Source organism: Letharia lupina (genome assembly GCF_014066315.1).
Source record: "Letharia lupina isolate WasteWater1 chromosome Unknown contig_8, whole genome shotgun sequence".
Lineage (NCBI taxonomy): Eukaryota > Fungi > Ascomycota > Lecanoromycetes > Lecanorales > Parmeliaceae > Letharia > Letharia lupina.
The window spans coordinates 532,770-549,017 of NW_023502977.1; the positions used below are offsets into that span (position 1 = coordinate 532,770).

At 49.8% G+C, this 16,248-nt stretch overlaps 3 protein-coding genes across 3 annotated transcripts; 2 read left to right on the forward strand and 1 right to left on the reverse strand.

Moving 5' to 3' along the window:
* Nucleotides 1–7,589: 7,589 nt before the first annotated feature.
* Nucleotides 7,590–8,708, forward strand: HO133_010041 (uncharacterized protein; the record flags this gene model as incomplete). The annotated part of the gene is made up of 1 exon (XM_037300897.1): nt 7,590–8,708. One exon carries the CDS (start codon nt 7,590–7,592, stop codon nt 8,706–8,708), a length of 1,119 nt encoding a protein of 372 aa, XP_037153714.1.
* A 1,572-nt stretch (nt 8,709–10,280) lies between these two features.
* On the forward strand, nt 10,281–13,913 carry HO133_010042 (uncharacterized protein; the record flags this gene model as incomplete). Its single annotated transcript, XM_037300898.1, has 7 exons — nt 10,281–11,042; nt 11,098–11,185; nt 11,241–12,053; nt 12,110–12,123; nt 12,725–12,997; nt 13,127–13,180; nt 13,236–13,913. The coding sequence occupies 7 exons, from the start codon at nt 10,281–10,283 to the stop codon at nt 13,911–13,913; spliced, it is 2,682 nt and encodes an 893-aa protein (XP_037153715.1).
* A 728-nt stretch (nt 13,914–14,641) lies between these two features.
* On the reverse strand, nt 14,642–15,970 carry HO133_010043 (uncharacterized protein; the record flags this gene model as incomplete). Its single annotated transcript, XM_037300899.1, has 6 exons — nt 14,642–14,663; nt 14,811–14,953; nt 15,022–15,595; nt 15,653–15,735; nt 15,807–15,879; nt 15,936–15,970. The coding sequence occupies 6 exons, from the start codon at nt 15,968–15,970 to the stop codon at nt 14,642–14,644; spliced, it is 930 nt and encodes a 309-aa protein (XP_037153716.1).
* Between the last annotated feature and the right edge of the window lie 278 nt (nt 15,971–16,248).

Below are 16,248 nucleotides of genomic sequence, written 5' to 3' on the forward strand. Positions count from 1 at the left end.
CCTCTGAATATTGAATGCCTCGGCCGCTATCTCCTTTGTGGATCGTGGTTGGTGTGAGAGTATGTGCGAGGATTCTCAGTGCAATGTATACATCATTTTGTACACAAGGGATCCTGCCCCGCAGCTGCGCTGCACGGGCCCATAACCTGTTGGACGCTTGGAACGAGATGAGAAGGATGATGAGGTATGTGCGCCTTACGACCCTAGTATATAGACATCAACAACAAGGAAAGGGTTGATCGTGGTAGTAGATATGGCTTCCAATTTTCTACATTTGATTCGATCCTGCCTATCGAGTCAAAGAATGTAGAGATGTTGTGCGTGAAAGATCAAACACGACTATCAAACGGCGTGTTGAAATGCCACAAAGCTAGGCCTCATCCCCGAGCAGCCGACAACTGAGACGAATGCTCTAGAGGTTATTTACTTTGGACACTCTGGTTCCATTTTTTTTATATAGGGAGATTTTGCTGCGAGTGAAAATGCTGTTGAGGAAGAGGAAGACGAAAAGTCAGAACAAATCCAGGAGACTCAAAGACGATGGCTGTGTGGCCAGAGCCACAATGTGAGACCCAATATCTCGACGACTGGATTTTGAGGATCGTGTGAGACTAAAGGGGTCAGAAACGGATTTATTGATGCAGCTGGATGGGCGGGCGAAGGAAGACAATTCGCAAGACCACAAGGAGGCTGTAGGACCGGTCATGTGTCAGGAAGACCAGTATGCGACATGAATGGTCAAGACTTAATCTCTCTTTGTTGTAGCTAACGGCCTTCTCTAATTACATCATTCACCTTCCTCCAAAGACGCAGATAGGCTTCCACGGAGACAACGACGTCGGCGAAATCGCGTTTCGTGAAGACGTCCATCCAATGTCTGATTAGATCTGTTTCTGAATCGAGGTACACCAAACGGGCAGATGGTGGGGAGGCAACCGACGGCTCCGGCTCCTGTGCATCGGAAGTTTCTTGAACATTTTCAGTTTTGTAGAATGATACGCATGGGCGAACCTATTGTCCGTTGGTAGATTGCCAGCAGTCCATCTCGCATTGCGCTGTCCATGAGTGGAAAGCCAAACGCGTGATCAATTCCCACGTTCTCACTCTCCTGTGCGATGATGGCTGGATGTTAGAAGCTCAGAAATACCTCTTCATCTTTGTAGCAAAGATCTCTCTTTGATGTCGGGTCGTAATCCTCTCATGGCAAACTTGAAGGGATTGGGCAAGAGGCTGGCTTTGAATATTCTCTAAAATGGTATGGCCGTTGTTCCTACCCCGAAAATTCTCAGAACTTTCAGAATTCTAAGTAAACTTCTCTAGGGTTTCGGTTGTTCCTCTGCCTGGGAGCTCTTCTTCCGGGCTTTCCCATAGCAAATTCGACTCGACTTCTTGCGGGACACTGAGCCGTGTGCTTCTGAGAAAGTCAGGGAATGCAGATCATCAGGTAGGAATGTGTCTGCACAATAACATGTCAGCCGTATCCTGAAAACTGCAACTGTAAACTGGAATTTTGCCTGCTTCAAGGCCCCCGACGCTGTCAACAGTGTAATTTCGAGGCCAGACTATACCACTCATCAAGACTCGCTGCGCACCGTGTGGTGCAGGGGCTACATGGCATCGCACTGCGCACACTTTCAATGCACTATCTGTGTCGTGGTGTGTACGGTCAAGCACCGGATTTGCTGATACTCATTTCGCGGGGTTGATTCTTCGATTGTATCTTTGGACATCTTGAATGATCCGCCGTTACAGCCCAGAAATGTCCTGTTGTACACTCTTCGAGTTCGTCAGATCTCATTGGACGTAGTTATGCCCTCAAGGATCTTCAATACACCTTGATCAAGCTGTCAGTACATTGACAATGTAACGATCTGATCTCACGGTGACACCACACTATCTCGTATAGTAAAGAGCCGAATAACACCGTACTCGTCAAGGCACTGGCTGTCTCACTGGCTGTCACACTGGCTGTCACACTGGTTGCGCACGACACCACCGTGACAGCATGGCGGGCCTTGGGCTACCTTAACATATGGTCAATACTTGGCAGCTTTGGAGCATAGGACGAAGAGAGGCGACAAGATGGGATTGGAGCGTAGGAAGTCCGAAAGTTGGTATGCCAAAGTACAAAGCCGGCCTGGCACCTGGGGAGTGCTGGGGCAGAGCTCGAGCCTAATTCTGCTATGGAAGCAGATTCTCCCTAGCTTGGTAGATTGAGAGAAGGGGCCCGTGTTGGGGCAACCAATGGCAAGAGGTGTGTCTAGATAGTGTCCACGGAGGAAAGGCTGGAGGTGGGTCAGCGGATGGCATCTAGAGCATTCCAAGGAAGCAGAGGATGAGCTCGTCTAACGGTCTGCCATCCAATAAATCGCTCAACGAAACATGGTGAAGAGATCAACGGGTAATGATTGCTAGACCATCCCGGATGGTGAGCTCAGCGGCCAGCGAACAGGTCCAGCTGAGCTCTGCGTTGGGCTTCACTTGATCAATGTGCTCCAGGCAAAATGAATACGTGCCAATAGTTGTCCGATCCTATCCCGATTCCTATTTGCCTCACCCTCTGGTGCCTCGGAATAGGCCTACGCACCAAAATGATAAGCTGCATACCTCTCGGCACTAGAAGATCCGTCTAGTCTCGGTAGTATCAAACTTGATGTTGCCTCCAGGCTTACCACCACCATCGCATCAATCCCCCTCAGTATGCATGGTCCGTGCAGCTCATCAAACCGCCGATCGACGGGCTCCTAAACTTGCTCCCGTACTTGTTCGGCTTTCCTACAGCCGTGATATCTTTTCGTAATGACTATGGAATATACTTAGAGGGTGTCGTTCGCTTCAAGGCAAATCTTGTGGGAACAGTGCGCTCACACTAGTGCTTCTCTTGATTAATCTAGAAGGTTGTAGTGACCTCGAGTGGCAGTCATCGCAGCGGGGCTATATTGAAATCTCACTCACTGACGCCGTGATGCGCCTCACGCAGCCATACTCCATTTCCGCACTCATGAGGCAGGTGTCAATATCAAGGGGCCCGGGAGTGTGAAACGACTCCTGTCTATACATCCATCTTTCGTACCCTGATACATGGTGACCTGACTCGCTAGCAATGATTTAGCAGTGGCTAGAATCGGAATGAGAATCAGGAATACGGGAGGCTAGCCTATGTGAATAGCCGTTGGTTGATCGTGACTCTTCAATACTTTGGCTTGGCCGAGAGCTTCTGGGTGCAGGTGTGCAGGAAAGAGGCGCTATCTGAAACCCTTCTTCAAAGGACATTTCTCCAAGGTACTGACTGTCCCTTAGCTAAGGTATCTCGGACTCGGTAAAGTAGACGCTGGGTAATTTGAGCTACGAATACTAAAGTATCTTATTTTTACCCTCACGGCCGGAAGCACCAAGCCCTCATTTCAAGACGTCTCAACGCTTAGTGTAGAGAGACACTAAAGCACAGTGCGTGACCGATGGCATCATTTGCCCATTTCCAGGCTACTTCCGTCATCAGTCATCCACCAATCTGCTTTCTAGCCAAATAGCCGAAAATCGCGTAGTATTGCATGGACTTAAAAGCGCTTGTAGTCACTGTCCTGAGGCAGCAATGATTAAGAATTATGGAAAGTCGATGGCAGATACGCCTCAGTACGAGCATGGCGAAATTCATAGCTTTTTTTTTGTTTTCTCTTTTTTTTGGAGATGGGTAATTAATGAGGGATGAAGGATGTGGGATGAGGGATGCGTAATGCGTGATGAGTGATGCCATCGATGCGGGTCAAGGAGGACGGGGTGGCGGGGATCGCACGAGCAGGATATAGAACCAGGGTGGAAGGCGGGTAAGGTAACTAGGGTGCTTGCGGTGCTAAGATATAAGGTAGGTAGATCTATTTAGGTACATGTACTACTAGTACCTTAGGTGTGGCGAGGGTTGGGTGAGAGTGATCGGATAACAGGAAACAGGATACATACTCTAAAAGAAGACAAGGATGGTGCGGGGTAAAATTATCGTGGTGCGATGGTGTGGTGGTGTGGGTCCCGCAGATGCAATCATGTCTTTCTTGCATTCACCTTTTACATTGGCTAAAAATCAACCTTGAATTAGTGGTGTGCCATTTGTGACTGTGAATGTCCGGTAATCATTACGAGAATGCGGCGCTGCTGAACTTGTTGAACTTGCTGGAGTGCAGGGGGATGAGATGATGTACTCACATGCATGGCTGATGATTTGCCTCGTCGCAATCATTGGGAGTGAGAGAATGTGAGAACTGGAACGATCATGCTGCTTATTTCTCAGAGCCCACTTCATGCAGCAAGGTCACATGGCAGCAACGCTAGGAGAATAGGAAAATAGGAGAGTAGGAGGAATCCATCCCATCCTTGAGATATCGGCTGCACAGAAACGATCGACGGTAAGATTCCTTCCCTACGGAGTATGCATAAGCAACGGAGGGACAAGTCAACTGGTGCCTTCGTGTGTGCTGTGCGCCTTGAGTCAGTCAGTCAGAGCGGTTTGATATTCGTGGCACGGAGGCACAAGATATGAAGCTTCTTTTAATTTGTCTAACTTCTCAAATCTTACCCCCAACCACAGGCACTCTATTCCACCGTTTCATACTCACCATTTCCCACCACTTCACTTTCCATCATTTCTAAAGTATCATGTGGGAACATTTTTAGGTTGCCTTGCCTCGGTTCTGTGGGCAGGGCCGCTGCTGCCGTCCACTAATAAGGCAACTACAAAAGTATCTACTTATAATCTAAGCTAAGGTACTTTAGACCCAGTCAAAACATCTGCTAGTGAGTTACGGCAAGGAAGTACTAAGGAAGCACTAAGGAAGCACTAAGGAAGCTGAGGTGCAATCGCTATATCGAGGGCAATCGCTATAAGAAGGGTTTGTTATGGATGGAAGTTGAGTTACAAATCCTTATATCCATCCCTGCTTGAGTCAGATCAATCCCATTACAGTTCCCTGCTTGAGTCAGATCACTCCCATTACATTTCCCTGTTTGAGTCAGACCAACCCCAATACATTATGCAGTAGTCCTCAGGACAGTACGACTGTACCTACGAGGGTAGCAGTAGCCGGCACACGGGCAGTGTCCAAGCAATTACCATCCTCGATGACTTAGGGGTAGTAGTATCGCATTCATGCGTGCCTTAGCGCAAACCCTAGTCAAATATAGCATAGCAGGTAGCAAGTATACCTTATGATATTTATCAATTTGCGAACATTCCAACCCCATTCACTCCACCATGCGGCCTGCCGAGAACGACTCGTCCGTAAGACTGGATGAATGGCTCGGAGAATTTGTTGATGGCTTCACATGCAGCCTGCTGCATGTAACCTTCCCTCCCCCACCAACGGAATCGTGCTGGAAGCCTTGATCAGCAGCCTCTATAACGAACCCCTCAACGTTCCCAAGCCGTATCCTGCATCTGCTCAACACTTTAGCCGCTAACTTCTTGCCCAACCTCCCAGAGGCGCTCAATCTTATGAGGGGTCATGCATCTCACGCTTGCCACTCATTCAGCTATCTTTAGTGTGCCTCGATGGGGTGACAGTGTGCGGTATCATGTAGAATTACCCTCATGGCTCCTTTCCCTGACAAGATCACGGTGCTAAGGCTAGACTGCCCATCTCGACCCAGGCCTATATAGAGACCATCCTTCCCCACTGCACGATAGAAATCATCAGCAGTCCAAGAACCCAAACCACTTTCAAGAATTTCTCTTCTTTCAGTGGCTTTCTCTGTCGTGACTTCCGAAGCCATACCTTGTCGACCCTTCATCTTTCTTCCAACTTCTCTTCTCTACACCCGCCTCCCTCACCCTCTCACAGGGAGTCGACTCCCGTGGGAAACAGCACAACATTCTCTGGCCTAGTCAACGCCGACCCTTCATCAAATCACCAAGGCGTTCATACCTGTACACAAGATTTCAGCAACCCCGTCGTACCATTTCATCTTGCCAGTGGTCAGACCGAGAGACTTCACTTTGCATTTTCTTTTGCGATATCTTCCAACCAGCACATCGGAGCTTTGGTCGTAGCCATGGATCGTAAGTCTATTCCTACTGCTGAGAATTCTGTTATCACATTGTCTTGAAAACTTCCAAGCACATACCACTATCGGTACACACTGCGCCATACTTGCTCTCTGTCAAAGTGTGTCATCCACTGCTGTGTCTTTTCGTAAGATTGTACTATCGCATCACGCAAGCTGCCAAGAGAAGTGATAGTCTGAGGCGCCAAACCCTCTCATTCTCACGTCGCTGTTCGGTTTCAACCCGACTTTTTTTTCTTCAAGCAAGACAGAGACCATCCGAGAAAGAGCATTAGACAGCCCAAAAACTTTCTCGTTGATGCTGCTCTGATCGAAGTTTTGAGGATGTATATGTTTTCACCTGCTACTTTTTCTGACATATTGCCTGTGCATTCGTGTCTGCCTGTAACGTCTGGGCAAGCCATAGTGATCTCAGGTCTTTCGTGGCCATTGCAATATGCGTGCATGGCCTGGCGTTCTGACAGTATCTTTTGTACTTCAGCTGGGCAGAAAGAGCTAATGCCTTCCATTCCAGCTACTCAGAATAACTTCCCACATCACGGTCACATCAAAGACGAGCCAGTTCATATGTACAAGCAAGAACCTGTACAGGAAATGCGTTTGGCGGCAATACAGCCGGAGCACGGAGCAAGATGGGCAAACTCTCTTCAACCCGCGGGATTGAGGCAAACTTTGTAAGTCTAACGCAGAGAGTCATTCGACACTTCGATCCGGTTATGATTTCATCCCAGCACCCACTCTTTCTGTATCCATACAACTTACATTTTTTCCCTTTGTTTCGGTCTTGAATATATGCGAGTGCGTGCGAGTTTCGTCGTCCATCGTTTGCTCATCTTTTCCCTTTTGCATTATGCGAGTCACATAGACACTTTTCACCTTTGAAGTGCAGGCCATGGTTCCTTTGTCCTTGCGCAATTTCAACTTAGGTGCTTGCACTACTTGAGGATACACTTGCAACGAGTCAGACCGCCATTGTCTCCGAAGCTAATAAATGGCCACCAAGGGCTGCAAGCTTCCACGATGCCCATGACATGGGCATGGGAAGAAACCGTATCCATGCGGTATTGAACGAAGCTTCGTCTCCTTTACCACACCAATCAGCGTCAAACGGAAACACTTTCCACATACCCCCATTTCGGTGTTTGGCAGAGACCGCTGGTGCAGGTGAATACAATCTGAGCTCACCATCAATGATGCCGGCGATGCAAGCGAGGCAAGAGGATCGATATATGCCTCATTATCTGTGAGTCCTGTCCGTCTTTTGCTCCTGTCTCTGCTCTATTGTGTGCCACTCTGATGTCCTCATAATCTGAATCAACATTTTGTTGGCAAGGTTGCAAGAATTCAGTGAGCTAATGCCTATCGACGGAATTAGTTGCCAAGCTCCTCCCCACATGCCCCCAGATGGTGCTTTCCTGAGTTCGAACCATCTTCCGCTGCGAAACCCAAGCCGGCCGGCAGGACAATGCGATCTGCCACGTTTCTCTCTTCAGGGAAGTGCTTATGCGATTGAGAGTGGACTCGGGTATCCCCTAGACATGCCCCCTCCGCGTGTACGCCCTCATACCCTGGATCCGAGCAGACTACTGCATAGGCAGAGTCCAATGCCCAATCTACGAGCAGAATCCGTTAGCGAGTCTGAATTCGAGATGGACGATGCAGGGGAATCTGATCGCGCTTGGGGCCAGCAACTCGACTATGACGATGCAGCTGGTTGGGGAAGACACCCGGACACCATAGGATTGGGTGCCCCTAGCTTTCGCGACACAAAGACCAAGGGAGATATGCGCGATGCTGCGGGTGTGCGAGTGCGAGTGAGGATGAGTTCAAAATTTGTGTTGAAGAAAAGGGCCGCGAGACAGCGAGATTGCTGGATACTTTACCGCCGGAATTATTTCGGCATTCAAAGTTCTTACAACTTGCAACCCATCACAGACTCATCCCCGGACGAAACGTTATTTCTCTATCGTAATAACCACAAGCCGGAACCCATCAAGACCCTCTTGATGTGCATGAGAGGTGTAGTGGAGACAGAGGAAGGGTCAGAGATCAATATCGTGGTGTTCAACGCGAAACGGAAACCACTGCATGAAGGAAAAGATCCTCCACAAATCGAACCCAAGAGAATGAAGCCACTCGCAGGCTCCAATAGACACTATACAAAGTCCACAGGCGACCGCCAAGACCATATAAACGTGCCCATGAACCACACCTTTCATAGGAACCAGTTCAGGGCTGCAACGCAAAACAACGGGGCGAGAAGAACAGAGCAACAATTCTACCACATCCTTATCGAGCTCAAGGCCGAAATCATCGTCGATGGAGTCTCAAGACTATTCACAGTTGCCTCCCAGATGTCAGAACCGCTCGTCGTACGGGGTCGATGTCCCTTGTCGTTCAAGGAAAAGGACTGCAAGGACGGCGACCCTAACCGCAAAGGAAGGAAACGTCCCCGAGACCGGGATGGAAATGAGAAGAAAGGGGGCTCAACCACGCATAGCCAGAAGGAAGGACAAACGAAGGGAGCAAGCCGTGGTTCCTGTAACAAGACCGGCGATAGCCACCGGCGATCCACTCGGACTTCCTCCCATCTCACAGCGTCACATGCCAGTGTTGATGGAGAGGGTAGTAGTGGGGATCGACTGTCCATCGGGTAGGGACAAGACAGCATATTGCTACTCTGGAGACTCGACATAGGCGGCCTGACGTTCCCACGAGTTTGAGGCTGGAACCCAATGATCCGTATCGCTAAGGCCACAACCGAGGTCGATGAGTTCTGTAGGCCGAGATCAATGCACCCTCTTCTTCCTGGCCACACTCAACCAACGGGCCTCCATCTCGCCATATCAATTCCTTGGAGACAAACATGCGTCTTGGATCCTGCTCAGTCACTGGTTCTTACAGTCTCTATAAAATCTTGCAATTCTCGAATATATCAGGCTCCATCAAAATTGACTTCGAACCTAAAGATCCCGACAAAGATAATGGTCAACCTGCTATTCTCCGCCTTTCCTCCAAGAGTGGCTCCTCACGCGTCTTGAGATCAACAGTCTCGGTTCCCACTCGTGACTAAGAAATGGCAGTCAAATCGCTCAACGGTGGTATAGACCAATATAGCCCCCATATCTCCGCTACTAACCTCTCATGCAACTGGTACTGTCAACAGGGAGACCAGTCCCCGCAATGACCGTACATTGGCTCACTCTTGTACAAAGTGTTTGGATGAGGATCAGCCGTGGGAAATGAGCGCACTCAATCTCGCAGATCCGGTGTCGGTAGCGAAGTCTCAAAAGTAGCATGCCGAAGGTGTTAATGCGGGCTTCGCTCCTTACAGCATGACCTTGGATGGGTAATCACGATAGCGTATGATCTGGTGCGTCCGGCAAAGGAAGCTTATTAGATGCTACGCGTCGCAATCGGTGGAAGCCCGGCCAAGCATGTCGCTCCATGACGGCACCACCAATCTCACGGCTCGACCACCTCACAGACTGGCTTCCGATTTCTCATGCAAGCTTTTGTAATTCTCACACAACAGCAATGCATTTCCCGCAATCACATACCCAACGGATAGTAGCTCCTGGGTTTCACGATTAGACGATCTTATGACCCAGCGATCTAACGACTCTGTTTCCTGACGCTCGACACAGGCATGCGAATTGTCTTTTGAACAGCATAGCATTGGAGTTTCGGCGCAGGCGCTTTTCGCTTGAATGGCATCAGAGCAGTCACCTGCAGATTCGAAGACAGGTTGCATGTCTGAGGTAATGTTTGGCTATTGAATGTACATATAGGTCCTCTAGATAGTATGATGAACGTGTATATAACGCTGCCTCGTGCTCACATTGCGACAAAACAAGTAGAAATGAACGAGTAAGCTGGCACGTCTGGCAGGGCAGGAATCCCTGCTGTGATGACAAAGCCGGGCTACGGGCTCCCACTCTCCCACTTCAGCGTCATCAGGTGGGATTCTCGTATGATCCTGATTTCAAGCTCGACACCTTTTTCTAACAACAGCTGCAGGCGTGAGTTGAGTAGAAGTAGCTATTCGGAGTTTCTACCGTTGTCGGCTTCAGTCTTCCAATTTGACTGCCCAGAGTTGAGTCATCCTCAACATTTTCGTGAGCAGTCAATTACATTATTGCTGAAGGACATCAATCATTTGACCGCCTGATTCTCAATTAGCAGAGACTGTGCTTCCACCTGCTTCTCCACCTCTACAATCAGTTGCCATGTCACGCTTTGGTGACTACGGAGGAGGTGGTGAACGCTGGAACGCGGAGCGATTCAACCGTGAACGAGGCGGACGTCAAGTGATCGAGCGTGACCGTTTCGAAGAACATGAACGCTATGCGCCACCTCGAGCTGGTGGCCGAGAGACTGCTGTCGAAGAGTTCCAATCCCCTCCTCCTCGTGTTGCGCGTGGTGAACGTTTCGAGGAGAGAGACCGCATGTTCGAAGAAGAGAGATTCGGCCCACCTGCTCGCAGGTCAGTGGGCAGACAGCAGCGCTATTACGAGGAGGAGGACATCGATAACTTTGAGAGTAGTCCCAGCAGGGGGCCAGAGCCACTGGGCCGAAGGGGCTACGAGGCGACGCGAGCGCCTCCCAGGCCAGGCATAATCCGTCGACAGAGTAGCCTAGACACGTTTGATCGGAAGCCGCTACCTAGATACCCCAGGGAACCACCTGAGGTTATTGCCATGCCAGCTCCCGGTAGACGCAGGAGAAGCCCACCCCGATACGAACGAGACTTTGAAGAAATTAGGATTGCAGAACCAGACTATTACGGCGATGAAGAGTTCAGAGGATACAAGGAGAGAGAAGTTTCTACGGTCAGAAGGAGGAGGGGTGCTGAACCCGAGTTCGAAGAGAGGGAGAGTTTTGAGGTCGAAGAAGAAGAACCCTTTCCAAGGAAAGGCAAGACTAGAATGCCGGGGAAATTGGTGAACAAGCGAGCTATTATAGAGCTAGGCTATCCGTTCGAAGAAGAGGTAAGCAATGGTTTCGTCAAGAATATAGTCAAATTGATTGATCTGTTTTGTTTAGGGCGAAATGGTCATCATCTTGAAGGCTTTGGATAAAGAGCGGATTGATGAAGTTATCAACGTCAGCAAAGAGATGAATCGTGGCGCAAGTAAGTCAAATCTTTTCCCATGGTCTCTCGTCATTCCCACTCATGCGGAAGCCAGGCCGCACCACATACATGATCGAAGCTCCGCCGCATCCACCAGAGGAAGTTATTGAGCGACGCGAAATCGTCATTCCAGAAATCATGCTTCCCCCACCGCCATCCGAAGTGCCACGTTCAGTCCGCGAGTGGGACGTTATGGGTGGCTCTATTCCTGGTGGACATTCTGAGCATGGTGGCGGTCATTCCGAGCATGGTGCGAAGTCTACTCATGGTGGAAAGTCTACTCACGGCGGAAAGTCTACTCACGGCGGAAAGTCTACTCATGGCGGGAAATCCACGCATGGCGGCAAGTCCCACCACGGTGGTGGTAAATCTACGCACGGTGGCCATTCAACCAAAGGAGGCCATTCGGTCAAAGGCGGCCACTCGACAAAAGGCGGCCATTCGACAAAAGGCGGTCATTCAACGAAAGGCGGTCATTCAGAGGAAGGCGGCGAGTCCGAAAGCGAGTCCAGTAGCAGCAGCAGCAGCCCCTCTGAACCTTCGGTCATAATTGAGAAGAGGTCAACCCGCAGCAAATCTCGCCATCGATCCAAGTCGGTCGGGCACGGCGAGGTCATAGAGGAAATTGGCGAGTCAAATGCCATGCACAACGGTCCTTTGGCCTTGGTCCTTCCTCACCGTGAGAAAGAGCGCAACAACAGCAGAGACGAGCGTAGCATTAAGGCTGAGATACGAGCCCTTGAAGCGGAAAAGAAGAAGCTGAAGATCGAGAGAGAGATTGAGAAGGAGCACAGAAAGGAGAATAAGTATGATGAAGTCATCATAGAGAGGCGTGAGAAGGATGTCAAGATTGAGAAGGACCGCAAAGGTAACCTGAGCTTTGTACGGTGATTGGCAAAAGACATTGAGCTGATCAACCTCAAGCGCCTGACTCGAGAGTGATGAAGGCCCTGTTGGCGACTTTGACATAAGTCTTTGCCCGCCAGTGCTGTCAATCCACTGCCGAAACCTATAATCCGACCACTCCATGATGGGTCGCAATAGCAAACACCACACTGTTGCGTTGACGGGATAATGAAACGCCCGGAGAGCATTGGCGTAGGTTCTCTTTCGTGATCGCCTTTGTGAACAGCGATGAATCCTCATGAGCTTTGATCTCCAGCCGACATGTCTCGTGGCAATATCCAGTCTGCGAGACTCGGTGAATTGCTACCCTAGGCTGGCATTTGATATTTAAATTATGCGATAGCAGTCTGTTGAATAGAAACGAATGCATGAATGAATCCTCATGACCGTGACCAAAGTATCGTATATTAGAAATGATCAGTAGACGTCCTTCTCGTGAGTGCGAGTACTCTGCCTCAATCCCACATAGATTAGGCTATTTATAGGGTTAAAGTCGGCGAATATTCGTTCACTTTCACAACAGCAGATTTTCATGGATCTCTAGGGATCTAGGGAATACAGGAGCAATGATGTGAAGATCCTCTCTAGGGCATTATGCCAATATGTATCGAATGTTGCTATCCCGTCTCTCAGCTCTACCACGTCCTCCATAGCCGAAATCACAAAGCCACCGCTCCGCCTGTCTCTGACCCAACCCACAAGAAGTCCACCTCAAATTTCTCAAGCCCACAGAGGCCCGTTCCCAATGTACCAAAGGTTCCGGAAAAGAAGCTCAAGACTACGAACACTGGATCGGGTGGAGACGTGAGGTTGACGCAATGCCCGCGTTGCAAGCGCTTTGCGGACAAATATGTCGAGCACGACTTTGTAGTGTTGTTTATTGATCTGGTGCTTGTGAAACCACAGGTAAGCAAGATTTGACTAAAGAAGAGGAAGAAGAAGCAGGTATCCATAAGACGATCAGCCTGTTGACGTTTGTTTGTCATCAGTTATGCTGGCGTTTACTGAGAGTGCTCAAGGCTAACGATCTGACAGGTCTACAGACACCTTTTGTTCAATCGCCTCTCTCGTGATGATGATGAGCTCGACGTACACTTTTCTCTACCAACACCTTGTGAAAAACTACTAATAGCTTATATATCAGCCCTCCATCACCCGCCTCGGCACCCTTCTCCTCCTCTTCGACGTCTACCTTACCTGGTCCCACATCGAATCCTTTCCTCCACCCCTCACAGCCAGTTCGCCAATCCCAACGCTCCCCGTACTCCTCCAATACGCTTTCTACTTCTTCCTCTGTGCCTTCACCACACTTTCTCAGCACTTGACCATCCGTTGGCTGGCTATTGTTTGGCGGCTTGGTGCCACAGCAAAGGATGAGCATAGCAATGAAGGCGGCCCCAGCGTCAATTCTGGTGGTAACACCTTCGCTCCATTTCCAGCTCCGCCGAAGAAGCCAACCCCTAATTCCATCTCCACGGCTCTGTTTGTCAGCTCCTGCCTGTCCTTATTTCCCATCTTGATGGATGTCTGGAAGTATGGTGATACATCAGAAGCCACGAATCCTACCACGACCACGGAACCACCACTCAACAGCTCCAGCGTGACATTTGTGTTTAGCTTCCTCTCCACGCAAGGCGGAGGCGTTGATTGGGTGCGACGAGGTGTTGCATGGGCTGTTGCTGTCCAGAACATGGAGGCGTTGAGGATACTACTGGGATGCAGATATTTGACAGCTTTGGGCTTGGTAGCTGCTGGTGGAGCGGTAAAGTGGGTAGTCAGAAGTATAATATTGGGAACTGTTGGACTTGGAGCCGAAGGATGAAGGGACAATGACGAACGGCCGAACACCAAACGCAAATATTCTCCGGCAATTATCGAACCAACGGCGTCATCAGCAGAATAGCCCATTGCGTTGAACGTGCACGCGCAGCGATACTCACAGATGTGCTGTCTGCAAGGCTGGAGGACCAGCTCTTCAGTACTTGAAGCCGTTTCACTTCAAGCTCGAGACCAACCGAAGAACTACCAGACGAAGTGAGATTTCTGAGGGCAAGCAAGGACTAGCTCTGAGATCTCGAGTGCACTCAGAGAAATTCAGACCAGATGCTTATGCTAGCAAGAGAGATACTGACTAGGATGCTATCAGTATGCTCTTGCTGCGAAGCTGGGTGAACCTGCGTGAACTCATAGGCAAATTGTATGGGATATAGAAATTGATGGTGGTGGTTTCGCCTGCGGAAAGGCTTTGAGCTCGGTCTTTGCTTCAGCATATGCACTCCCAATGACCTGAAAACCATCTCTGGTGTGAGATGCCGTCGCAATGCATTGATTGGAAATAGCAGAAGTATGTGATTCAATTGGTAAAGCGTCATTCCAAGGTGCGTCGTTCTCTAAACAACGCCGGCTACGGTTGCTGCTGGACAAGCTGGAGAGGACAGAAAGTGCAGTGGACAGAAAGTGCAGTTTGTGTTCGTAACGGAAAATGGACCACAGTCCATGGAAGAAAGAATCAGATTTCCTCCGGTTAGATTCCCCGTTTCAGGGGACCATTCAACTGCCATCACGGCTCTTCCTATCGAGGATCTGGAGTTAGCATGTTCATTCAAATGTAGTCTTACAGTCAGATACTATGTCTGGAGCGTTTAATATCCCGCAATCTTGTCTTCCAATACTGAACCCTCCCTAAACTGCGAGAAACCAACTCCGAAGAGCAGCTTACCTATAGCTCGCCTCTTGCTCAACCTGAAGCCCGTCAACAACAGGTGCCAGCTCGCTCAAAATCTCGTAGGCCTTTTTGTGATATTCCAGCTGCGCAGCGATAAGATCCGCGAGGTTGCGTAGAGGCTCCGGCGTGTCAAGGACCTATCATCCACCTCTATGTTAGCAAACCCGTAGTTGGACACTCGTCCATGGGAGAGGGCAAAGCGCACATTCTTCATCACACCCACTGCTTCCTCGGTAACCCCCACAAACTCATCCTCCTTCCTCTCCACCTCAGCTCTATGCTCATCACTCATCGGCAGATCCTCCTCCCCCTTTCCACCCTTCCCCTTGGCCTTCGTAGCGTCGAGCCCCAACCTCGCATTCTCCACACCCCTCCTCGCCCTGGTCGCAAACATCAAATTCGTGTTCAGCGTAGTGCTCCAACCTGCCAAGAATCTCTGCTGAATCTGTTGGTCTTGCGCCAAGCGGGCTTCTCCCACCTTCTCGCTCGCCAAGGCATATCTCTCGAGAGCGGTAGCTAGTGGGTCTTCGCCACTTGACGAGGATGGATTGGTCTGGATGAGCAACTGACTGCCGGCGAGGGAGGCGCGAGCGATAGCATGGGGGAAGGTCTTCGGCTGGGGCTTTGCGCTAGGGGGAGCGGTGAAAGCTGCTTGGGCTTCGGCGGGGGATTTGGCGTGGGAAAGGAGGTTGACTTTATCGGTTATGGTACGTCCAAGGTCGTTGAAGGACTCGCGGATGTTGGGAGGGTAGTCATAGGCTTCGTTTGAGTATTGCGAGCTTCGTATCTATCAGTGGGGAGTGGACGATGGGTATTCAAGGTAGTCCAAAGCATACGTGACTTGAAGAAGCTTCTGGTGTACCTGTTTGAGGGCATCAACGCGCTTCTCGAGCTCGATGTAGTCCGGTGGGAGCTCAGTCTAGATAGGATATTTCAGCTGCGCTGACAACATTCACACAGCTCTTGAAGAGTCTTGGAGGAGGGTGGTACCTTGTCGTCAGCAGTGCCTAGCTGCTCTTTGACGTACTGTTGAGTCCGAGCGGCGAAAGGGGAGAACGAAGACCTGCCCACTGTTTAGCTAGCCAGACAGGACTAAGGGGAGCCCTTACGGATACCCACGTTATGTTCTTCCCAAAGGCTTGGAACTTGTCCATCGTATGAAACTGGCTATGCTGCTGAAGATTATGTTGAGAGTATGAACATGCAAACGTTGAGGAACTGGCTGTGTTTTGAACCTGTATTTTATTACATGTGATACTGAGCAACTACGGAGTTGCTCTAGGGCAAATTAGGTGGGAGACTGGAAAGCACAACTGGTGCCACGGGTGGCTCAAAGACGGTAAGTCACTATACATTCACTATCATTCTCAGTCTTCTGTGAGAGGAGTGTTCTTTGTTCCGTCTAACATTAACCTATGTAATTACAAGAAGC